General features: G+C 33.2%; 3 protein-coding genes across 3 annotated transcripts; all 3 read left to right on the forward strand.

Annotated features, from left to right (window-relative positions):
* The first annotated feature begins 1,967 nt into the window (after positions 1 to 1,967).
* Positions 1,968 to 3,173, forward strand: LOC111376336. The gene is made up of 2 exons (XM_022999284.1): positions 1,968 to 2,408; positions 2,630 to 3,173. The coding sequence occupies exons 1-2, from the start codon at positions 2,054 to 2,056 to the stop codon at positions 3,088 to 3,090; spliced, it is 816 nt and encodes a 271-aa protein (XP_022855052.1). The 5' UTR covers positions 1,968 to 2,053; the 3' UTR covers positions 3,091 to 3,173.
* A 3,719-nt stretch (positions 3,174 to 6,892) lies between these two features.
* On the forward strand, positions 6,893 to 11,464 carry LOC111376337 (glucose-6-phosphate 1-dehydrogenase, chloroplastic). The gene is made up of 10 exons (XM_022999285.1): positions 6,893 to 7,302; positions 7,812 to 8,044; positions 8,208 to 8,302; positions 8,445 to 8,559; positions 9,059 to 9,264; positions 9,374 to 9,523; positions 9,613 to 9,733; positions 9,836 to 10,065; positions 10,279 to 10,479; positions 11,011 to 11,464. The coding sequence occupies exons 1-10, from the start codon at positions 7,101 to 7,103 to the stop codon at positions 11,258 to 11,260; spliced, it is 1,803 nt and encodes a 600-aa protein (XP_022855053.1). The 5' UTR covers positions 6,893 to 7,100; the 3' UTR covers positions 11,261 to 11,464.
* A 5,901-nt stretch (positions 11,465 to 17,365) lies between these two features.
* On the forward strand, positions 17,366 to 20,599 carry LOC111376338 (ACT domain-containing protein ACR4-like). Its single transcript, XM_022999287.1, has 7 exons — positions 17,366 to 17,686; positions 17,851 to 17,896; positions 17,989 to 18,103; positions 18,205 to 18,272; positions 18,834 to 19,436; positions 19,853 to 19,957; positions 20,034 to 20,599. Exons 1-7 carry the CDS (start codon positions 17,613 to 17,615, stop codon positions 20,367 to 20,369), a joined length of 1,347 nt encoding a protein of 448 aa, XP_022855055.1. The 5' UTR covers positions 17,366 to 17,612; the 3' UTR covers positions 20,370 to 20,599.
* Positions 20,600 to 25,308: the final 4,709 nt, after the last annotated feature.

Raw genomic sequence — 25,308 nt, forward strand, 5'->3', positions numbered from 1 at the left:
CTGACTAGTGTAACGGTTTGATAGAAATCATCTAATCGTGTTGACGAAGCTTTCGATAAAGCTAATGAGAAGCATATAGCTTCATAAGAGTATTTCTTAGTTGGTGACAATGTGTATCTATCAAATGAATAGATCGTTGACTAGCTAAATTTGAAAAGATACCAAGTCACATGTAATGGTAAATCTATACGTGTAAGTCGTAGACATAATGCCATAAGCAGTTGATTTTATTGGTGTGAACTTGTGGATCCATTTATATATGTTTACCAAGAGATCAAGTATGCTGCATATCGAAGGGAATGAGATTAAGCCTACTGAGTAAGAGTCCTTATGATGGTAACCCTACCATGTTGACTAGAGATTCGAAGATCTTAGTTTAAAGGGACAACTAAGTTATAAGGATTCCATGAAGCACTTAGGAAACTAATTTCCTATGATATTAAAGTGCTTTCTGTAGAGTGGTTGGAGGTTAAGATAAACTTTTAATATTCCTATATTTTGATTAAGTCAAATGGAGTAGGGCGGAATACTCTTAAAAGGAGATCAGTCACCTATGTAAGTGTGAAGTATGGCCGTTTCAATGAGAATTATTCAAGACTTGAATTCTCTAAACACTTACAGAATCAAGATGGGTTCAGGGCCAAAATGAACCAAGTCATGAGAACAATGAATGGTTTATGGGAGATATTGTGTGAGTACTGTTGTTCTGGTTTACACCAACGACTGATAGTTCAAGAACATCGTGTTCATCAATTAGCTAGTAAATTCGATGGTATTTCACTAAGGAAGGTTCAAAGCTAGAAGTTACCTTACCTGATGCAGTGTTTTTTCGCTCTCTCTACTAGTATCTGCATAGACATTTGCATTAATTTTCATTCATGTGGGGGATTGTTGAAATTTTGCATCGAAAATTGGTTGTGACCAATTTTACATGATTATTTAAATGGAATTCTCAATTTGGTGAATGAGAAATTAAGCCAAATGTAAGTCGCTTAATACTTGAAATTGTTGGAAAAACGTATAGAATATTGTGGAATATTCTAGAAATATATGGATGTGTCTTTTCATATGAAAGGTCATGACCTTTGGCATGATCAATTTCCAATAATTATGAATTCCAAGAGGTGTCTCTTGATGTGGGTGAGTCCTTTGACATACTTTTCAACTACTATATATTGACCCCATATGTTTGGATTTAATTATTCAGAAATTCAAGTCAATAGATAATTATATATCATTCCATTACATGTTTACAGTTTAATTTGCATTAAACACTTGCATTAAAGTCCCGGTTATGGTAGAGAGGGAATTTTCTTCGAGTTCGTTGGTCTAAGCTATTTGGAACGCTCCTATGACTAGACGTGGTAGTTGTATCTTGAAAGAGGATTATCGGAGAATCGTTAGCACCAATGCGAGACAATTTCATCTTAAGGACAAAGTGTCCAACACTTGCCTCAATCAAAAATCCATCATTTGCATTTTCTCGCTTTATTTTCTGATTCCTTTGATTACACTTTGATTTCAGAAATTCATTAACTTTGTTTACATGTTTATTTTGCAAGGTTCGATCTCTACTTTCATTTAAAAGTAGAAAATGGATGAATCCATATTCATACGTTCAGACTCTGTAAATTATTGATTTGTCTTCTCAAATCCATTTCGATAAGTCAAAATTATGTTTCGATTTCACCCAAATAAACGACATGATTTTGTGAATATAATATGCGCAATATCGGTTTAATTTCTCACAACAATAATTACATAAGTCCACAACTATAGGCTGCCACTGCTTTTTCAAAAAGAATGAGATTGTCATCAACTTTTGTATTTCTATTCTCTTAAGAACCATGTGTGGAATTCATGAAAATATCCTCTCCAACCCCCGGGGGGGAGGGGGGGGGGGCAAATGCACCCCCACTCCAAACCTCATTTAAAGAGCTCATTTGTGCCTCCTCTTCGTTGTGTCGGATATGTGAATGGAAATCTTCCCTGAACTTGAATAGTTCACAAGAATTCCGTCACTAAATCAACTCGAAAACCCTAATTTTCAAATATGAATTGTTCTATCAAGGTAGACAAGATTCAAGCCATGAAAATTTACAAGAAATCCCAGTTTCTTTACAACTTTGTTCTATACTCCCTCACTACTGTAATTTCTTGTTCGTTTATATGTTACCCTTTCTGGTTCCCCTCCATGAACTACCTTTTTTCAGTTTCTTTTCAAAATATTTTCTCCTTTTTCTTCACTGCCAAGTTTCTTTTCGTGATTGGAAATATAATCGTCATCGTCCTCGTCAGAGAATTTATACAGGCAGGCTCAATTTCATCTCCATCGACAGATATTTATGATGAATACATTTCTCAAATCTGCCGGAGTTACAGGGCACCTGCACGGTCCAATTATATACATGCAAACAAGAAAAAGGAGGAGAAAATGGAAACTGAAGATAAACTGTTCCATGCTGAAAGTAAAAAAGTGAAAATATGCAGTGGGGCTGTCATGAAAAGGGAAAAACGAAAGAAAGAAGAGAAGAAAATTATACCAACTGGGGAATTGAATCGAAGAATGGAATCTAAACAGGCAGGCTCAAATTCATCTCCAGAGACACTGCACGGTCCAATTATATACATGCAAACAAGAAAAAGGAGGAGAAAATGGAAACTGAAGATAAACTGTTCCATGCTGAAAGTAAAAAAGTGAAAATATGCAGTGGGGCTGTCATGAAAAGGGAAAAACGAAAGAAAGAAGAGAAGAAAATTATACCAACTGGGGAATTGAATCGAAGAATGGAATCTAAACAGGCAGGCTCAAATTCATCTCCAGAGACAGAGATATACGACGAATACCTTGCACCAGCAAACAAGAAAGTACAGAAGGATAAAATGGAAAATACTGAAGATAAAATTTTACATGCAGAAAAGAAGAAAGAATTGAAAATGTCCAGTGGGATCTTGAAAAGGGAAAAGAGAGATGAAGAAGAGGAGAATTATATTCCTACTGAGGAATTGAATCGAAGAGTGGAGGCTTATATTGCAAGAGTGAACAGAAAGAGATTGCTTGAGGCTAAATCATTAGTGCGGGGTCAATAGAGCGTGAGAAATGGGGATTTAGTGTAGGAATTGTAATGGAAAAATTAATTAGGGTTTCTTGATATAAATTGTACTTGAATCAACTTTTAAGTTAATTTTACGAGATTGATGCGCTAAAGAAACAATATGTGTATGTGTGTTTGAAAATGATAAAATAATTTAAAAATCAAACAATCAAGTAGAATCCTATTTTGTAAAATTGAAAAAAAACATTAAATCAATAAAAATAAAATAGGGTGGGTTGAAAAATTTATTAGGTACCATTGATTCCGATATCTAATAAGTTTTACCTACTATTGGGACTGACCTAATAACTTCCGTCGTATGAAAACAATACTCCTAACCAAGGCAATTACAAAATGAAGATCTCATGACTCGTAGCAATCGAGAAATCAAAATTTAAAATCAAATCCTTAATGATAATAACTAGAATTAAGATCTCACAACTAGTGACAATCAAAGAAAATTTCTCAACACACTTACGAGTTACGATTTTTTTTTTTTCCAATTCTACAATGAATTTTTTCGAATTCAATCTTTTTTGTGTATAAATGTTGAATGCTCGTGATGTACGCTTGTTTGAGAATGAAAAGGTGAATTAAATTTTATATAGCTTTCTCAAATTTTATTATCTCACGAGAGGCTTTAATTTATAATTAAAAATGTAATTTGATGCAACAATAGTAAAAAATAAAAAATATGGTTATTGAAATTTTTAGGATTCGCTTGCTTAAATCGTTCCGTAAATCTCGCATTCATACAGTAAATTATTTAAGAATGATACTGTAAATTAGTAATTTTATTAGTAAATAATATTTTGGAGAGAGGGGGGAGGGGAAACGAAGTTTGTGGACCTTTAACTAATTTAGCTAATGGGAGTTGGAATAGTTGACCCAGTCATATTCTTTCCTTGGCGGAGAAGAGATTCTACTTTTCCCCGCACTTTACAATAACCAAAGAGGTTCATATGTGTAAACTTGCCATTCCCATCTTGGCTTTCCAATAGAGAATCATACTATTTGTACAATGAGTTTGACAACATTTTTTATATTGTGTCACGTAACAACATCACATTGAACGGTTTGAAAATAAAAAAACATTTTCCCGCCAACGCTTATTTTGAAAACAATAGAATGTCAAGAATGATGTCAACATGTTAATGTACAAATAGCATTGTTGTCCAATAGAACTAAAGGAAAATTTGGTATCACCTTTTAATATAAACACGATACCAGGCTTCCATTATAAATGTCGTTCAAAGTCTCCCCCGTGTGAACGGTGAAATCATTAGAACATTATGTTAACGATTTTGTCTATCAATATTGCTCTTTTTAAATGGTTTATGTCGTTTGGGAGTAGTCGTATCGCTCTTTCCATAAGTTGGGGGACTAACTCGCAACTGATGAATTAGGAAACTATGATGCAATTCTTCTTATAATTAAGTCAATGTGTCGCCTACCAAGTTAGGTAAAAGGGAAATTGAATTAAATGAGGTTTGCTCAGAATTGAGATCAATTCCTCGATTTGTCTAATGATCTTGTTCAAATTATATTTTTCTGAAAGTTATAAAATATAAAATAGATGGAGTTTCGTGGAAAACTCCTAAACATGAGAAAAATCATGGACTATCAAAGAAAATGATATTCCACTACAATCATATAATATCTCACACGTATCTAAATTAGACCAAGTGAGACTACGAAAGATCCTACGAACCGGGATTAAAAAATAAGGTAGAAGATCCTAATCACAGGACGTCACTAACTAATCTTACTCCAAATAGGAAACGATAGACCAATCCTATATTACATAAAACAGCACAAATAATATTTCTTCTTGGAAACAAACAATAAAATCAAATTTCTATTTTAATTAGGACAATACCAAGTCAAAAAATCTTAACACAGTAAAAACGATTTGTCAAACTTTGGGAAAGAGTCAAGAATATTGATCCTGATTTAAAAAAAAATAATAATAATAATAAAAAATTTAGTTGTGACAAGGTAATTTAAGATGAAAGAAGCTTTCATGTATGATATTTTATACATATAAATTTTCAATCTTGAATTCTTCCACAGTTTGAGTACATAAACAAAGAAGGAATTGTCCAAATCGTGCCCTTCGATGGGATTTCCCATCCTCACTACAAAAGTTCGTTTTAATAGCGCACTTCTATTTTGTTCCAAGTTCATTATTGAACTTCTCGAAACTGGTCACATTGTTGAGTTGTTGGTGTTTTTGCTTATGTGCCGATCGGAAGAATCTCACCAGTCATTTTTATAGTATTAATCGCTGAAATCGCATGCAATGTAGAGAAATAACCTATCTTCTCTCAAAATCAAAATTCTAAAATGCATCTTCTCCATCTAAAACGTTTGCACAATGGTCAGATCAATTTTTCTAAATAATGCTATTTAGTCCCACTGTGACTATAAACCCAATGTATATAACGTTAATGTGACATTAAATGATAAGTAAAATTAACTTAATCATTTAATTCCACATTTCATTTAGCTTATTACTCATTGCCACATAGACTGAGATTATATATATCTTTGCTCAATAACCAAAAAATATTAAGGGCATAAACGAAATTCACGTACTTGGTAATTCGCATTGGTAATAAATAGTTTCTTACAAAATAACGAAAATAAATTTATTAAATTAGTCATATTCTTCCACTTGCTTCATTAGTACTTGTAGTTGGTTCTTGCGTAAGCGCAACTACCAAACATATATTTAAGACAAAATTTAATTATTTATTGAAAATAAGGATCCGAAGGCTAAGTTGCTGCTCGAAATGAATTAAGAACAAATGGTGTAATTTTTCCTATATATAAAACAACCTGTTACCGAAAAACTTAGGTTAAAAGAAGGAAAATTAAATTAAATTAAATGAGGTAAAAAATGATTTGTGATATTCTTTTTTATTTTATTAAGTGCATTTTTTGGGAGTTTCCATGGTGGAAGGATGAATACTAAACCTTTTTCAAATTGGAAATATAAAAGATGTGAGGAAGAAAAATATATTTGATTTAAAACGTATTCAAGAGACGCTTTAAAAAGTGAAATGCTTTATATTTTAAAAAATTTAACATTAAAATTTTATTTCAAAAGACTCTTCAAATTTACATTTTAAAATAGAAAATGATTTGACTCTTTAAATTTGGAGAGTCAAATCCACTCTCAATAAGTAAATGCATTCAAAATATTTCAATTTTCAATTCTTCATATCTATACAAAAAGAAAATTGAGGAAAACAATATAATAACTTGGAGGAAAGTTAGTGAAATAAAAGATAAAGAAAAATAATAAATATTTTTTAAAAATAGTAAAATTAAGTGTTAAAGATAAAGAACACATTAAAAAATTTTATTCTCTAAATTGTATAATATGTTTTTCAAAAGTAGAGAATCTATTGAAAATGCTCTTATTGTCCATTGTAAAAGAAAATATCAATGTTCTAAAAATCGAGTCAGCAATAGACTCGAAAAGCAGAAAGAATCAAGAGTCAAAAGATTGAACCGTGGTAGAATAGTTGATTTTTAAAAAATTTAAAAAATATACATTTACGAAAATTTAAAAAATTTACATTTACATTTACATACATTGAATCACTTAAATCGGGGGACGGGTTACCGATGTTTCAAAAACCGGCTGGTTTAACCGGTTCTGGTGTGAATTTTTAATCAGAGGTTTTATATCCTAATTTGACTGATTTTTGGTTTCCATTCCCAAATTTTTTGATTGGACCGATAGGACAGGTTCGATTTTTAAAACACCGAATATTGCCTTCAAATAATTCTATTTGTTTCTTGCATAAGCCCAAGTGCCGAACTGCTGCTACCAGAAAAGCCAGCCTTTCGGAGATCTCAAGAGTCTCACCCCGTCGACATTTCCGAAGTCCTCTTAACCCCCTCGTGACCACCAAATTTTCTTTCATTTTTTTCACATATAGAAACATATTCAATTCATTAAAATCACATTCTAAGAGGAAGAGATTTGGGATTATGGCATCACTTTCTTCATCAACACATTGTTGTTCATCATCATCAGCTTATTCAAATTCTTCGTCTCTTTGGTCTGATCAGCATCATTATTATATCAGCAACTTAGAATTTTCTGCAATTTCTCCTAAAAATCCGGGCTCAAAAAAGATTTCTTTACAATCTAAAGGCCGCCTATCTTTAAATGCTATTCTAATGCAAGATGGTTAGTTCTTTCCCCCCTTATTTATGTGTTAATAAAACTGTTTCTTTGACTTTTAATTCTTTTTTTTCTTTCTTTCTTTTGATTTTGTGCCCATTTTCTTGGTCACTAATTGGTTATGTTCTTATCTGCTTGAATTTGTGAACCTTTTTTTTTTTTCGGTTCTGTTCTTAATTGTGTTTCGAATCGTATCTGTTGATTTCTTTTGTGGGTTTGATAATTTGATTTACAGATATCGATGAAAGAGAGATATTTATTTTCTGTGTAAACTCAATTGTTAGGAGAATTGAATACCAGAAAGAGATTTAATTTTTTCCATCCCAACATTTGGCTAAAATCAGCAAAAGAAAAAGAAAAAAAAATCAATTTTACCCCCAAAATATAGAGTTCTCGGACTTGATGTGGCTTCTTGTTGTATTTGTTCTTGAAATTATTTTTTATGTTAACATCATATTTATGTAAGTTGTTATTTATGTATGCAAGCTGTGTTAGCTAATCCAAGAATATTTTAGGTGCCATAGCCACAACAGCAACCACAGTCGAAAATGAAGCTCCTACAAAAAAATCGAAAGATGGGTTGTTGTCAGCTTCTCCTCCGGAGGAACATAAAGAGCCAATTGGATTTGATGTTAACAATGATCAATCCACCGTCAGTATTACAGTTGTTGGAGCCTCTGGTGACCTTGCCAGGAAGAAGATATTTCCTGCACTTTTTGCACTTTATTACGAGGATTGCCTCCCTGAGGTCTGTGTCACATTTTTTATGTTTTTCTTTAATTTTGATGTAAAAACTGCAAAGTGACGGATTTGATTATGAAAAATGGCCTATGCGACTTTGCTCAATGAGTGTATTGTGATGTTCTGATATGGATCTGGACATAATACTTAACTGATTTATTTGGTCACAGCATTTTTCTATCTTTGGTTATGCCCGTAGTAAGATGACTGATGCTGAACTAAGAAACATGGTCAGCAAGACTCTTACTTGCAGAATTGACAAAAGGTGACTGCTGATTTGCATTCTGCTAGAGATTTACTCAGTCACTGCATTCCCTTCCGTTCTAATTTGTATTTTTTCATTTAAAATTGAGCTTGTATGTGCTGAATTGTTCAGAGTGATCACGCATTTTTCATATTGTTATTAGGGAAAATTGTGGTGAAAAGATGGAACAGTTCCTAAAAAGATGTTTCTACCACTCTGGACAATATGATTCAAAGGAAGATTTTGTGGAAATTGATAAGAAACTGAAGGAACATGAGGTAATGGGGATATTATCATTATCATTATCATTATCATGTTTATTGATTTTGAGTTTTGTCCTATATTTTAATTGGTTTATTCAACTACCTTTGGAGCCGAACTTCGATGAGAGTTTTGGCAAGTTCTTTCTGGTTTTTGCATTATGCATGTGGATTAATTCAATTAGCATTTTAATGGGAAATCCAAAAATCTTTGTTCCTAAAATTTGCATCTCTGCATTTATTCTAGTTTTGAATAGTTACATCATGGTTTAAACTTTGGTACCATCCTTTCAAAGTTACACTATAAAAGTACGAGAAATTTTGTATGAGGTTATCTGTTTGTATTTTTAATATAATGTACAGAACTCAGATTTATGAAACTGTCTGGTAGATGCCAATTCCAGTGAGTCAGAACCCTAATCTTGGGAATTATGAAATATGATATTTTTGACTAACAACTGTGAATTCTTGTTTGTTTCGCTAGTTTTAACAACTGATGTGGTCTTCTTCTACACAGGCTGGAAGAGTTTCCAATCGACTTTTCTACTTATCGATCCCACCAAACATTTTCATAGATGCTGTAAGATGTGCAAGTGTCTCTGCATCTTCGGCGAATGGCTGGACAAGGGTCATTGTGGAGAAACCTTTTGGTCGGGATTCCGAATCCTCAGCGGCTTTGACTAGATCTCTCAAGCAATACTTACTGGAGGATCAAATTTTCAGGTGAACTATTTCTTACTCTCTATTTGTTGTGACTCTTTACTATAATCTGTAATGGGGATGGACTAGTGATTGATTGAGAAATTTTCTTATTTGTTTTTCTCTCTTACAGGATAGATCACTATCTTGGCAAGGAGCTAGTAGAGAATCTTTCTGTTCTTCGCTTCTCAAACCTTATATTTGAGCCCTTGTGGTCAAGGCAGTACATAAGGAATGTTCAGTTTATTTTCTCTGAAGATTTCGGCACCGAAGGAAGGGGAGGGTAAGTTGTGTCATACATTAGGCATTTAATAAGTCTAATTGCATCTTCGGAACTCACTCTCTTTTATTCGTCTTCCCCTGTTACACCAGTTACTTTGACAATTACGGGATAATAAGAGACATAATGCAAAATCATCTTCTTCAAATATTGGCCCTCTTTGCCATGGAAACACCTGTCAGTTTGGATGCAGAAGATATTAGAAACGAAAAGGTTTTTCCTCAGCTGATATCTATATATATATATATATATATATTATATTATTTTATTTTATTTTTTTTGTGAGATCTATTACTAATTTTCGATACTTTACAGGTTAAAGTTTTGCGTTCCATGAGGACTTTATCTATGGATGACGTGGTAATTGGACAGTACAAGAGTCACACAAAAGGAGGCATCACCTACCCGGCATACACGGATGACAAAACCGTACCAAATGACAGCCTAACTCCAACTTTTGCTGCGGCTGCACTTTTCATAGATAACGCGAGATGGGACGGAGTGCCTTTTCTAATGAAAGCCGGGAAAGCTTTACATGATAGGAGGTTAGCAAAATCCAAATTATACAATTTCTTGTCAAACCTTCTGTTACTTCTTTCGCGAAATATGATTGTCAAATACTTGTTTTTCAAAAAAAAAAAAAAAAAAAAAAAAAAAAAAAAACAAACACTTTATGGGAAAGTAACTTTGAAGTGCAATTAAAACGCTGTTCCAATTTTTCAATTTTGTCCTTACACTTTGCCTCTTACCCTTCTCAGGGCTGAGATAAGAGTGCAGTTCAGACATGTTCCTGGTAATTTATACAATAGGAACTTTGGGACTGATCTTGACCGAGCAACAAATGAGCTTGTTATACGAGTTCAGCCTGATGAAGCTATTTATTTGAAGATCAACAACAAAGTTCCTGGGCTGGGAATGAGATTGGACCGAAGTAATCTTAACCTTCTATACAAAGCAAGGTAATGATTAGAATATTCAATTTTGTTTTACCCTTAATGTGATTTGTCATGGCTGTTTATGGTGTTCATCCGGTGAATTGCTTTGGTCATTTTTTCAAGTGGCCGTTTCAGTATTTCTCATATTTTTCTCTATTTTTTGGTAAATCAAGTACAGAGAACTTCAGAAGTTCTAAGAGCATATTCATATACCTTCTCTAAAACATGTTTTTGAGCTCTGATTTTGAAGACCGCTCCCAAGTGGCCCATAATCACCCCTAATCTCCATGTTTTGCAGTTTCAAGAGGTCGTAAAAATTCTCTGTCATATGGATTTGTGTGCAAACTATCTCTAAATAATCCACGCATTTAGAAGATTAGATGTAAATCAATGTCTTATTTACTGATTCTGTTCCAAACTGGTTAAATTATACCATGCAGCTGATAATACTTTTGAAATGTTCGAAATGAATTAGAAATCCATTATCACAGCATTCTTATCAATTCAGGTAAACATTTTTGCTTAACTGTAATATATTCTTTTTATTCTCTGTAGATACTCAAAGGAGATCCCTGATGCATACGAGAGACTTCTTTTGGATGCCATCGAAGGTGAAAGGAGACTTTTCATCCGAAGTGATGAATTGGATGCTGCTTGGGCACTATTTACACCTCTTTTGAAAGAGCTCGAAGATAAGAGATTAATTCCCGAGTATTATCCTTATGGAAGTCGAGGTCCGGTTGGGGCTCACTATCTTGCTGCCAAGTACAATGTTAAGTGGGGCGATCTTGGGGTCGATGAATGATGAGGACTAGCCTTTTCTACTCAAGGAGTTCTTCGTTTAGATTTCTTAACTTGTCAGCAAATAATTAATGGAAAAATGGCGGTGGCCTATTCTCTTTTTGTTTGCTAATTTTTCATCAGCATCATGATTTGTTCTCTTGTATGGTTTTTATTGTTTGATGTTTTCAGTTTGAACTTTAGAAGCAATTGAAATTAGAATTTTCTAGTGTTATTTGTTTAGAATATGGATCCTGAATTATTGTGGGCTTATGATTTTGGACCTTTCCTTGCGTGATGATCGATGGGCCTGTCATAAGTGAATGGGCAAGTTTTTCTATTGTTGGCCTACAACTAATTGATGATGTGATGCAATGCGAATCAAGGAATTCAAGCGAAAATCTTAAGAACATGAAATTTGGAAAAATGTATTTTTGAGCCCCATTTTTGTTAGAAAAATGTATTTTTGAATGGAAAATGTCCAGTGTACAAGGGCATTTTTATAGGTGTTTTACAGGTCCCTTCACTGTGCAGTCAGGTCGTTTGCTGATCTTCATTGCCCTCATCTAATGAGCCTTTATATATATATATATATATATATATATATATATTCTTGTTCGGTGAAAACTAATATTAGATTTTTAACAAATTTTAATAAATATTAATAGAATATGTGATTAAAAAGTTATATATCCCTAAAAATTAATTGTTAACTTTAACAATGATAAAAAAATTTAATTTTAATTTCTATCAAACATAGAAAATATATTTATTAGTTTGACTAACACCAACATGAAACATTTGGGCTGTTCACCACTATACATAAATACATCAATCCCGTTTTTGACCTACAAAAAGAATATTCTATTCTCAAGGACAAAAAGGGTCCCACTTAACACATTAACATTATTAAGATGTGTTTGAAAAGATTGAATTAACTTTAAATATTCTCTTTTATCCACTTTTCTGAGGCACATCACGAAAGTTTTAAGATCTATCATTGGACAAAATGCGGTTGCTAGAACCGTTTCAGAATGAAGCCTTCTTTGGTCATTGTAGGAGCAATTATTGGTAGTCATTGTGGAAAAATCTATTAAAAAAAATGTATTTGCTAATTTTGTAAAGGAAATGTTTGAGGTTGATAAATAAATTGTTTGTTAGTTGTTAAAAAAAGTGTTTTAATTGATTGATAGAATTTTCAACATGACTCCTCGTATCAGAATCCATTTTGTTTTATTTAAAAATCTCGTTAGAGATATGTTAATAAATGTTTTATACTGGTTAAACATGAATGTAGATATCTTCTATTTATAAATAAGTTGAGCTATTTTTCTAATTTTCGAGGTAGAAGTTACTATGAGTAGTTTCAGAGTTATTGCCAACACTTAGCCATGTGAATATATAAGTTAAAGTTATCGAAACGTGATTGTCAAAATTTGATGGGGAGATCACGTAGATTTTCAAGGAGTATAGAGTGTTCTCAATTGAAATCACATGGACGGTAGGTGTCATCAATTGAGACCACGATGATCCAATAGTTTGTTCAACATAACATAAAAAGATTGAGTTCATAAGTTAATTTTTAGATGAACATTGGTTTTGAATTGAGAAATTTGGTTAAATATAAAAATGGAAAAGTGGCATTCGTGTCAACTTCGATTAGATATGCGGACTTGATATGATGGTCAAACTACAAATGCAAATAGACCAATTTGTTTAACTTGTTGAGTAGATTGTTGTGATATATTTGAAATTTCAAAATCATTTTCGAATGAATGAGGAATTGCAGTCCAAAATTAGAAGAAAATAGAGAAAAAACTGGTCTGAATTTCGCATAAGTCGATCACTTGAGCGAGAGGTGGACGAAAGTTTCTATTAAAAATTTGACATTGGTGCTCGAGCAAGAGGTCAGCGATAAGCTAGCGATAGTAAGTGATGCTTCCTTCCATAAAGTTACTAGGTTTGATGCGTGTCACTTCACCCACAATCCCCAATCCTCTATAAATAGGACACTTTGGACGCCCATAATGCATTTCATATCACTTTTGCATTGAGCATTTCATTGAATTTCTTGCAAAATCATCTCCAAAATTATCCCTATCATCTTCCTTCTAAAGAGGGAAATTCTATTAAAAAATTTGTTGGAACTTGTGGTTTGAAGTGCTTTCATCACAAGCCATATCCGTTGCATCTTGGGAGACAAGTACCATAATCTGTGAGCATCGTTGTGAGAAAATATTGTTTTAAGAAAAGAGTGATTATCGCTTGCCTCGGATTCTTCTTTCTTCAATTCTTGTTTCCTTTCTTTTTGTGGTCTATATATCATTATTTTGTCATGTTTAATTACGCTCCTGCGAATTAAACTTTGCCATTTTGATTATGCATTATTCATTTCAAAAACAATCCTCTCACAAGTCATATTTCAAACATTTTTTTGGGACAGAACTTCAAGCTCCAACAAGTGAGTCCTTAGAATTTCTCAAGACATTTTTTTTGTACTCAACCATGTTTATTTAGATCGGAAAATGAAATTACGTGGACCATGCGAGAACACAGGAGATTATTTCATATTTGATTCTCACTAATTAATAATTGTGAAATGACTTAAAAGTAAATTCCACAAAATAATTTAAAATACCTTCCCAATCGGGACAACATTTCCCAAATCAATACATTTAAACCCCTCTGATCCACTGTCTCTACATTATGTAGATTCCCTTCATCGAAGCGTGGGCATGAGGGGGATCTCCACAATATCCCTACTAATGTGAATATAGAATGTAGACAAAGTCAAGAATCTTAATTAATTATCATGCAAATTTGTATATCCAACTATTATTTGACATAAAGGCAATGGTTACTTTACACCACAAAAAGGCAAAATGTTGTGCTCAACTTGTATGGGCTTCTGGCTAGGGGATACATATTTTAAATGGTACACGTTTTATTGATTTTTAAATAGTATTAAATTTGTCAAAGATAGGATTTAAATAAAGAAAAGACAAAATTATATAAGACTCCAGGTGGTGTATTTTCATTTGCTAGTTCAATTTCATAAGCTACCCCCAAAAAAATAAATAAAATAATAATAATGATGAAGTTACAACTTTACAATAAAAAAAAATAAAAAAATAGAGATAACTTGAATTGATACTAGTAATGAATTCTTTTATTTCATATCACACGACAAATTACTACAAAATTTACAATTTTAGATTTTCTTATTGAAACCCAATTTGAAGTTGTGTTATTTTCTTGATTGTTCTCTTTTATATATTACTATAAAATATTAGAGTTTCTTTAATTTTTATCTTTTCGCGACATTATGAACAAACAAAATTAGATTGGGGTATTTTTCTCATTCTTTGCGTTTGCACTACAACTTATGTTTCTTAGACAACTTGAAATATTTTTTACTCAAGGCCTGTTCAATAGTAATTATAAGAATTGATTTTTTGATTATTAGAGAGAAAAATAGATTTCACCTGTGAATGAAGAAGTAAAAAATGACGACTACAATAATGAAATAATGATCAAAAAATTGATTTTTTGGGATGAAAAATTGCTCTCAAATGGGGTTCAATTGTTTAGGTGTATCCCGCCAAAATAAGAATGAATGAAATATAATTTTTTGGATGGTGATACAAAATGATGAAAGCATGATGACACACTAAAAAAAGAAAATGATCTAAATAAGGAACAAATTAGAGTACAATAAATGCTCAAATTCCTTGTACCATTAAACCCAATAGTAACAAATTGCAATGTATAATGGGGGTGGGAGTGGATCTCAAACAGGCCAAGTGGCTCGTCAAAATTGGGCTAGTGGACGATTCGGGATTGTCAAATCACGAGCTCGAGCCGAATGGGGGTGGGAGTGACTCTCAAACGAGCCGAACGACTTTTAGCTCGGCTTTTCAAAACTGAGCTAGTGGGCGGTTCAAGCTCGTCAAATCCCGAGCTTGAGCCGAGCGCAGGGCCACGTTTGGCGAGCCGAGCCGAGGCCTCAACTTGCCAAACGAGTGAGTCGCTTGTTTGCGAGCCTGGCTTGTGGCTCCTATGCTACAGTGGGCGAATTTCGACTACATTTTTTCCCTCAAAACATTTGCCTATAAATATCCTCACAAGGCTCACCCACTTTCATCTTCAAATTATTTATTCTTCACTTCTTCTACTTCATCCAATTACAATTTTCTTACTGTTCCAATTTATCATATGCCACATTGATTCGAACATGAATCTATGTGGCATACGAGAAATTGGATTTATGCGGCATACGCTAAATTGGAAATTGAAATGTCACCGTCCACATAAATTGGCAATAAGTATTTTGGAAGCATTATTAATGTATGTGAAGGATTTGACAAGACGCTCATTTTCGACGACAAGATAAATTTTAATTTGTCGAAATTACATGTCGTTAGGTAAGTCATAAGTGATATTTGATGCAATTTTAATCATATTAATCAGAATTTGTTATTTTATAATATCGTTTTTAATTTTCTTTAAAAAATTTGTACATGCTACAACTTATAAGACGTTTGTGTACAATTTTTAACTCCGCCTACTCAAAATTTAAGTAGCCGATCCCAGGCTCGAATAACAAAGAAGGGTTTGTATAATTGTATTTTGTTTTTATCTATTTAACTTTTAAAAAATGGAAATCGACGAGCTCGCCCCTCAATTGGCTCGTTACTAACGTCCTATCACCACTAAACAAATTGCAATGTATAATGGGGGTGGGAGTGGATCTCAAAGATAGAGATTCTCATTAGAAGTGCACTTAATTAAAGAGTTAATGGAGAGATGAAGGGATTTGGAATCGTAAATCATAATCAATCATTGTTGGCAAATATTAAAAAGAGGTTGCCAATATTTTGCAATTAGTTCAAGGACTAAACCATACCATATTAGACTAACAAAATGTGTCATACCACATTTTCAACTGATATTGAAATTACAACACTTCACATCAATATAATTCATATAGAAATTAGTCTATTACTCTTGTGTTAACATGTATTGTCGAATAGCGTCTTCTTCCGATACTTCCAAACGATAAATAAGAAAGATAATTTACGTAGTGGGGTGTCCAAAAAGTAGGTTAAACGTACTTATTAATGTCTCTCACTGAAAATTTATTTCGAGGATACCCCACCACAAGAGAAGTATATAGTAAAGCTCTTCAAGTTGATCCTTAGTTAAAGAATTTACATTTGTAACAATTTAGAACTAGTTATTTTTTTCAATATTCTTTATTTATTTTACTAAATCTTTTATTAGCTTTTGTCTTTTTATAGAAACCTTATGATATTCTCATATTATTAAGGAAACAAATTTTTGTAAGGTGAATCAATTAATTTTTGGGGTAAATTGGTTGGTTCTGAAATTCTTTTATTAAATTCTAAATATTTAATTTTTGAATTTTATAACGTTGCATATTATATAAAGATTATACATTTTAGAGTTTCAATTTAAATTTAACTCAACTATATAAATAATATTTGAACTATAATTAAGTCCTTATTTGGCAATCATTATTTGAGAAAAATAGAGCTTTGAATAGTAATTTTTAAGAGAATGTGTGATTTAAAAGTACCATAAAAGTTTTTAGATTTATGTAAAGAGTATTTTATAATGTGAATGTATAGTTGAAAACGAGTACGTGGAGAAAAAAATAGAAAATAATGGTTGTCAAATAAGGGCTAAGTTTTTTCTGATTTAATTTGCGTTATCTTGATCAAGTTACATTAGTTATTTGATTATCTCCTTCCTGTCGAAAGTATCATTTAATAAAAGTACCATATTCACCGAAGTCTGATTGTTATTTGAATCGAGACAGAATGCTTTATGAATTTACCAGTCTAAAAACAATCAATCTAAAAAGATAATATCGCCAAAATAATTAAATTCGACTCATTAACCTTAATCACCCAATAGCAAAATTTTTAAATAAAATAAATGGAGCTGCCATGGGGAATAAACAAGATAACAAAGCATAGACCAAGTGGTGTTGATTGCTGGGGTCCCACATGCGACAAGCCTGTGTTAGCAAGGACTCATGAGGACTCGTATGAGCCCCCCCTTTCTCTCTCTATATTTCTCTCACTACATCTCATTTTCCCATGTGTAATGTAATGTGCTAACTAATGTTAAAAGAGTCCCTCCAAAAACTCTTGGTACAGCTTAAGAGCCATTGCCTATTTTAACCAACACACCGCAACAATTCAGACCCCTTTTTTCTCCTACCTCAGAATCCAAACCCAGATTGCAGCTACTCACTTTCAGATTACACGAGATTTTCTTAAATAAAAACTGTTCCACCATACGTAACAGAGCATTTTTGGGTCAGTTTTTGTGTCAAATTTTTGAAAAAAATGGATTACTGGTCACCATCTGTTAGCGTCGATGATGAATTTGAGAAGCTTGTTCTTAGAATAAACCCACCAAGGTAATTTGATTTTTTGTTTCTTGTTTATGCTATATGTGTGAATTCCGTAACTGGTCAATTTTGATTCTCTTTTTTGATACGGTAACTTTTATGACTGAAAATGGTAAATTTTGAAAGACAAGGTGTGGTTGTTGAATTTTACTTTTGATGTGGGTTTTTTCTAGGGTAACTGTTGATAATGCATCAAACAAGAAAGCTACTTTGATCAAGGTAATAGAATTTTGAATTTGATTAAATCAAGAAAGTTTTTACATTTGGACAAAATTTTGGTTTTGATTAATATGTTTTTGTGGGATTTTCAGGTAGATAGTGCAAACAAGAGAGGAAGTTTATTGGAGGTGGTTCAGGTTCTTACTGATCTGAACCTGATAATCAGGAGGGCTTACATTTCTTCAGATGGGGAATGGTTTATGGATGGTAATCAATTTTTTCCTTCAAAAATTTCCTTAAAACAGATTTTTAGTCTAACTCTCTTTGATGGTAGATTTTTTGGCATTTTTTATGTTTGTCAACTCCAGTTTTTCATGTTACTGATCAATACGGAAATAAGGTCTCTGAAGATAACATTGCCGAGCGCATTCAGCAGGTATTTATCTGAAAATGTTAATAGATCACTTGTTCATGCTGTTCATAGGAGTGTGTAGAATTGTTCTGAAGGAGCTATTTTCGTAATTTATGATTTAAGAATGGTTTCATTAAATTCTTGATAGAAAGTTTTATGATTCATAACTCTGTCTGATCTAAATTCCGTTATTTCACTGTTACATGGATACAATGAGGTTTTGCGATTTACTTCATTAATTTTCTTGATTTGTTAATTTATTATAGCGTTCTGAATTTAGAACTCGGAATTTGTTACAAGCACATCAGCTACGGCACTCAAAAGGAAACTAACGAGTCTGTCAACATCAGCAGCTGATTGTATGGTATATTTGTTTGAAATCCATGTAAAGTTAAAAATTAAGAACAGATAAAACATCATTCCTCTACTGCATCCAGATCTTCGGTCGCATAAATAAATACAAGAAAGTTTTCGTCTCAGTGAACGTGGATAGAGTAAACTAAGGAGAATCAATGGATATTTCTCATACTATCAATTGCAAATCATATAAGCTTCAATAATACTGATGATTGAATAATATTGCAGTCACTGGGACCAAGGGGACGCAGCTTTCGATCCTTGACAAGATCTGTGGGCATCCAACCTACGGCAGATCATACGACCATTGAGTTGTCGGGAAGAGACCGACCGGGCTTGATTTCTGAGGTCTTTGCCATTCTTGCTAACCTCAAGTGTAATGTAGTTGCTGCCGAAGTATGGACCCATAACTCTAGAATGGCTTCGGTTGTTTATATAACTGACGAAGAAAATGGATTGTCCATCGACGATCCAGATCGACTTGCTAAGATCAAGCAACTTCTCCTTTATGTTCTAAAAGGAGACACAGATAAGCGAAGCGCCAACACTGAAGTTTCTGTCGGTTCTACTCATACAGAGAGGAGGCTGCATCAAATGATGTATGCTGATCGTGATTATGATAATGAGAATGAGAATATGAATTGCATGATATCTGATCGGAGCAAACCCCTCGTGACTGCAGAAAACTATGTAGATAAAGGCTACACTGTGGTTAACGTGAGCTGTCCAGATCGTCCTAAGCTGCTTTTTGACACAGTATGCACATTGACAGATATGCAATATGTTGTCTTCCATGCCACTGTCATTGCTGAAGGACCAGAGGCACATCAGGTATTCTGTAGCATGAAGTTTGTTGATTGAACTTTCCTTTCATTAATTAGAGTTGAAATATTTGGTTTTTAGCGTGCTTCCAGATTATTGGAAAACGGAGTTGCCATATAAGTAAAATTGTGGTTTCCTAGTCAGCAAGATTATGCATATGCAAATACACTTTATTGTATATACGGTACTAGACAAGACTAGATAGAATAAGAATGAGATTCTAGTTTATTTTTCTTCTTTAATATCCGGTTCTCCCTACCAAACATTCCATAAATGAATTGCATTTTGGTTGCCGGTCTATATTGGCATTTAGTGCGGACCACTACAATGAATTAACTGTGAAACTGTCACGAGGCAATGAAATTGGAAATCTCCATATGGGATCCTCGGTCATTTATGTTCTGTTCTGTTCTTTTCTATGCTAGGAATATTATATAAGGCATGTCGACGGGTGCCCCATTAGTTCAGAAGCAGAGAAGCAACGTGTAATTCATTGCTTGGAAGCAGCAATCAAGAGACGAACATCTGAGGTACTGATCTGAAGCCGGTTTACATTTGGTCTGTTTCAAATTCAAATTGCATGTGACATTTGCGTGCATAATGCAGGGAATAAGACTAGAATTATGTAGTGAAGACAGGGTCGGCCTTCTGTCGGATGTAACTCGCATATTTAGAGAGAATGGTCTTTCAGTTACGCGAGCAGAGGTCACAACCCGAGGTACTCAGGCTGTAAACGTTTTCTATGTTGCTGATGCGTCCGGATACCCAGTTAAAAGTGAAACAATAGAAGCAGTTCGTAAAGAAATAGGCCTAACAATCCTCCGTGTGAAGGATGATTCGTACTCTATTCCACAGACGGGAAAATTCTCTTTTGGTGAACTCTTCCGCTCAAGGTCGGAGAAATTCCTCTACAATTTAGGCCTAATAAGGTCATGTTCGTGAGCAGTTTATTAGTCGATTTCACAACGCAATCTGTAGATAATAGTAATGGTGAAATCGTGGACTTCAGAATATTTCCGAGATTTAGTCAAGCCCCCATTTGATCTTAAAACTCGATTAATGGCAAAACCTGCATATCGTTCGACCATATAATTGTTTATTCTAGCTGTATGTCGACTATGCTCCATCCTCCATCATTGTTCTTGCATTGTGAAATCTCTTTGTTCCATTCCTTTTTTTGTGTTGGACTACATTAGTATTAAACATAATAGAAGAAAAAGGCCTTCCGTGGCATAGTCCAGTGGTGTAAAGGACAGGAGTGAGGCTATCTCACGCCTTGCTGGCAGCCGCAGTGTGGAGGTTCGATTCCTGAGACATGAAATTGAACTCCTTGTAAGTGCAGTATAAGACGGCTCTTGTTCTCTGACCTGTTGGGGCACATCCCATAATTTACCTCACTCACAAAACTTTAGGGGCAGGGCGGTGGGGGCCTCAAAGTTGGGGTTCAACCCTTTTTTTTCTTACTTTTTATTATTATTTATATAATAGAAGAAAAAGAAGTTAAAATCTAGGTTATTGTAGTGTCTAATCATGTCCAAAATGTCTACCAAATATGCCTTTATTTTTGGGACAAACAGAATTGCATAAGATTGCCTGTGTCATTCCTAGAATACTGGAATTTGACAGCATTTATTCACCCTCACATGAAAAATTGACTTGCAATTCAAGCTGTCTGAATCATGGACCATTCTGGGTGACGGAGGCATGTGATTTTTAGTCGATTAAAATAAGATTTTTAGTAGATTTTAATAAAATTGATGAAAACGTGGTTAAAAAATTGTGGAACCTATAAAATATATTGTAAAAATTGATTGTTGATTTTGACTTAGATTAAAATCTGAATTTTAAATGATACCAAACGGGGGCAGATTCAAATGATTATGATTTGATCACTAAGTATATATTCATGGGACTTGATACCAATTGTGTTATTTTGTCATGTTGTGTCCCAACTTATAATGTGAAATACATAGCTTTCTACATCAATCAAACAGAGGCCCCATTTTCTTTCCATCTGTAGAAGTAAAGTTCGAGTTTGCTAGGGGCTCGAGTGATGGCGACGCAAACCTTAACATGTTTTTATAGACTAAACTATTAATTACGTCTCACTTGAGTACTCTAATCGATCGTACTTCAAATTTGAATTGATTTATACCGAACGTGAATTTGAGAAAGGTGTTGGTTTCAACCCCTTCTTTTACTCTAATATTCTCTCCACCCGTATTCTGAATCAGCATATATAATATGTACTAAATAATAATAATAATTAAAAAAAAAAAACAAGAACATTAAAAGATGATAAACTAAGGCAAACAATCTCATAAAGAATTAAAGCGGGACCAATTTTTCATAAAAGTAATGGTTTAAAATAATAAATATGATCCCAAACCACCACCTGCACCATCCACTTATTCTAATGCAAGATGGTAATGTTTATCATGTGCAAATTATAGGTGCAAGTGGCTTTTGCAACTTTATCATTTTAAAATAATTTAAAATCGCAATTTGGATACAAGTTTTTCAATGGATAGAATAACATGATTAGAACGAGATACAAATTTTCATCTAAATCTTATCTCCAGATTTCAATGCCACTGAACTTTTAACGAAATTTCATGTAAGTCACTTGACTTTATTTCGTTAAGTTGGTCACTAAACTTAAAATTTTGTTACGAGTTGATCATTCCGTCTTCAAGGATATCATGTCAACTTCTTCATGAATTAAATTAACAATATAAAATTGAATGATTAAATCATAACACATGTTTAATTTCAGTGATCGTCGATATTATTCACCCGTTAAAAAATCTCTTGATCACTCATTTTCGAAAATTTTGAGAAAGATTGGATTGTATCAATCTTCGAGCCTTATAATTGGTATGGAGGGTTGTCAAATATGACTTTGTTTTGACGGCATGAGTGAATCTCTTGGTGGCCATATGGACATTATTCTTATTTTGTTTTCATTCATATGATGTGAGGTTATTCTGCCATTTTGCGGTGAGAAATTCCCTTCGTATGTGAATCTTATCCCATAATGCAAAAGGTATCCTCTTTTTTAGGAGAAACCAAAATGCATTATGGGACGAGTACATAAGAACCCTACTTTTTTTTTGGATAACTTAGGTATCCAAACTTCGCCTGACTAATCTCGAGGGGTGACGGTTTTTCCCCTTGGTTCTCCACCCAGATAAATTCGGATGCGGACACAACTTATACACACTTGGGCTGAACATTCGGGATGTGGTTATCCTCCCTGTAGACTTCCATTTACGTCGTGCGGACAGGACCTCCGGAGGGGCGACAAAGTGCATCATAACTTTGCCTCCACAGGACAACTGCCTTCTAATATAAATATTGCTTTCCCGCTATTGCGAAAATTCGAACCTTCGATGCTCCGTGTTGAACCATCCTACTTTAGCACTGCACCATGTCCGTGGAGGCTACATAAGAACCCTACTTTAATTTGATTTCCTATTGTTTCACTTGTAAAACTTTTAATTGGAATTTCTATTTAATTAAATTTTAATAAGTAATTTTCTTATTTTTAATTTGATGGATAATCTATTATTTATTTCAAGGACACTTAAAAATATTAAAGCTTAGCCAAACATGATGTTATCAAAACATTCATGAATCTTCAAGAAAATACATGATTGCTTAATCAGCAGCCATGATTATAAGTAATGTCTTTACACAATAATTATGCGTGCGGCTTTTAATTTTACTTTTACTTTAGACATGAAAAGTCCACCACAAACACAGCCCCATCCGTGACGGCGGCAAGTGGCGGAGGGCCGCCATCTACGTCACTGCTTTAGCAGGAATTCGATTATGACATGTCATCGACGTGTCGCTTTAGAATCGTGAACGAATCAGTTGTCAGTAATCCGCAAAGTAGTCATGTGACCATGATCTTGTAAAATCTTCCTTGAATTACATGGAAAATTCCGACCAAAAATCTAATTGAGTCTTATGCAATAGTCACTGGATCAACCGGAAAATCAAACGCCTTGTCAAATAGGCTAAACACTTTTTTAGTCTTTGTTTAGTAAAGATTAATTTATATTTTTAGTAAATTTCGATAAAAATTAATAAAATACATGAATTAAAAATTGTAAATTATATGAAGTATAAAAAATTAATTATTAACTTCGATAAAAAAAATTCTAATTTTAATCCTCACCATTAAAGAGATTCGAGTCAGAACTCTAGTGTTCAAGGTTTGATATTAAAATAATTAAGAGATTTGACGTTGCCTAGAAGCAATTAACACAATTAATGACTGCGCGATATTACAAAATGACCCATAAACGGATTTTCACGAAATCGAAAAATGCAGCTGTGAATTTTAACAATAATTAGTTTCATTAATTTCAACGAAACTTTGATCTTTAAATCTATAAGAAATAATTAAGGATTGATAAGTGGAAAACATTAATCTTTAAATGCAAATTAAGAATTCTCTAACTTGACTCTGATACTACATGTAAGCAATTAAACACTAATATCAAAATCTTAAAATTCATGATTTTCACATATAAATTTAATTAATTAAGAAACATACCTTGATCCATGACATTAATTGAAAGATTTAAATCGGCAAAAAAGAAACTAGTAAAATAAAGAAACGGTTCTCTCTATTTAACTCTCTATGTAATTGAATGTTTTAATTTTATGGATTCCATTCACGTTTATAGGCAATGAGATACAGTTTTATGGACTGTGAAAAAATTACACACTTTCTGTCAAAATGAACAGTTATAAAACTGTCATTTTTTAATGGACCAATAAAATTTTAGCAATGATAAACCATTTTAATTAATTTATTAATAATTTTACTTGGACAATTTTAACTGGTCTTACAAGGCAAGCCAAAAGTTTGTGAGAAAAGAATCCGATTACCTCCCTAGTTTTAAATTCGATCTAAGTATTTTAATGAGCAATAACTTGCGCTCTGCAATCATGGCCGAATCCGCCTAGGCAGTGATTGGGAAAATTCAGCACAAACAAGGTGCTACGGCTGGACGAAACTGCCTTCTTGCTGAGGACGAAATCTGGAAATGTGAATAGTGTATTTTGACCCAGAAATTTTGAAGTTTTCCAACCTTAAACTATTAGAGTCTGTTTGATTATAAAGATGGAATTGAATTGCCTAAAAAATGAATTCTAGCGAATTGAATTGCCTAGAATTGTTTTTCTGGGAATTGTAAATTATTGTATTTGATTGGTATAATTTTTTAGGTGAAAAATGTTGAAATAAAAGTGTTTTTTATGTTCGTTTGGCTTTGTTTAACATGAAAATTGTCAATTAAAGGAAAATATTTTTTTACAATAATTTTTAGAATTGGTTTTCATTACCAACAAAAAAAAAACGTAAAAAAAAAAAAGAAGTTGCTATAGTAGGGTGGTTGAATTCTCACCAATATGATGAGAATTCAAATTCCATCAAAACAAGGACAATTCCAAGTTTCAAAAAATTCAAGAAATGCAATTCCATGGAAAATATAATGTATCAAACACCAAAAGTTGGAATTTCCAATTCCAATTCCATCTTTTTTTTTTTTTTTTATTTCCATGATATCAAACACTCCCTTATATTTTGAAGGCTTAGATTGGTGGGAAGTTTACGTGATGATGTATGGCTTGTATGGCTGTTTTGTGGACACAATCATTGCATGAATTAAATACAACCTGCATGTGTCAGCAGGAATTAATTCAGGCCATTATATGAAATTAATCCTAGCCTTTTATTTCATTTTGTCTGCAATGTACTTTATATAAATATCCCGTATATGGCTCGTTTTAGAAGGTGCGAGAAATGTTGGAATAATTAATAATTCCATACGTGGGTTTCACAATCGATTGTAAATTTTACGGG

This window comes from Olea europaea, unplaced genomic scaffold (genome assembly GCF_002742605.1).
Source record: "Olea europaea var. sylvestris unplaced genomic scaffold, O_europaea_v1 scaffold1492, whole genome shotgun sequence".
NCBI classification, from domain to species: domain Eukaryota; kingdom Viridiplantae; phylum Streptophyta; class Magnoliopsida; order Lamiales; family Oleaceae; genus Olea; species Olea europaea.

What these genes read in the sequence shown, in the direction of transcription:
- LOC111376336 (XM_022999284.1), top strand. Translation starts at nt 2,054, where the DNA reads ATGAATTGTTCTATCAAGGTAGACAAGATTCAAGCCATGAAAATTTAC. An exon ending in TGCACGGTCCAATTATATAC is followed by an intron (nt 2,409 to 2,629) that starts ATGCAAACAAGA and finishes CCAATTATATAC; the next exon opens with ATGCAAACAAGAAAAAGGAG.
- LOC111376337 (XM_022999285.1), top strand. Translation starts at nt 7,101, where the DNA reads ATGGCATCACTTTCTTCATCAACACATTGTTGTTCATCATCATCAGCT. An exon ending in AGAAACTGAAGGAACATGAG is followed by an intron (nt 8,560 to 9,058) that starts GTAATGGGGATA and finishes TCTTCTACACAG; the next exon opens with GCTGGAAGAGTTTCCAATCG. An exon ending in AAAGCTTTACATGATAGGAG is followed by an intron (nt 10,066 to 10,278) that starts GTTAGCAAAATC and finishes TACCCTTCTCAG; the next exon opens with GGCTGAGATAAGAGTGCAGT.
- LOC111376338 (XM_022999287.1), top strand. Translation starts at nt 17,613, where the DNA reads ATGGATTACTGGTCACCATCTGTTAGCGTCGATGATGAATTTGAGAAG. An exon ending in AGAAAGCTACTTTGATCAAG is followed by an intron (nt 17,897 to 17,988) that starts GTAATAGAATTT and finishes TGGGATTTTCAG; the next exon opens with GTAGATAGTGCAAACAAGAG. An exon ending in AAGGACCAGAGGCACATCAG is followed by an intron (nt 19,437 to 19,852) that starts GTATTCTGTAGC and finishes TTTCTATGCTAG; the next exon opens with GAATATTATATAAGGCATGT.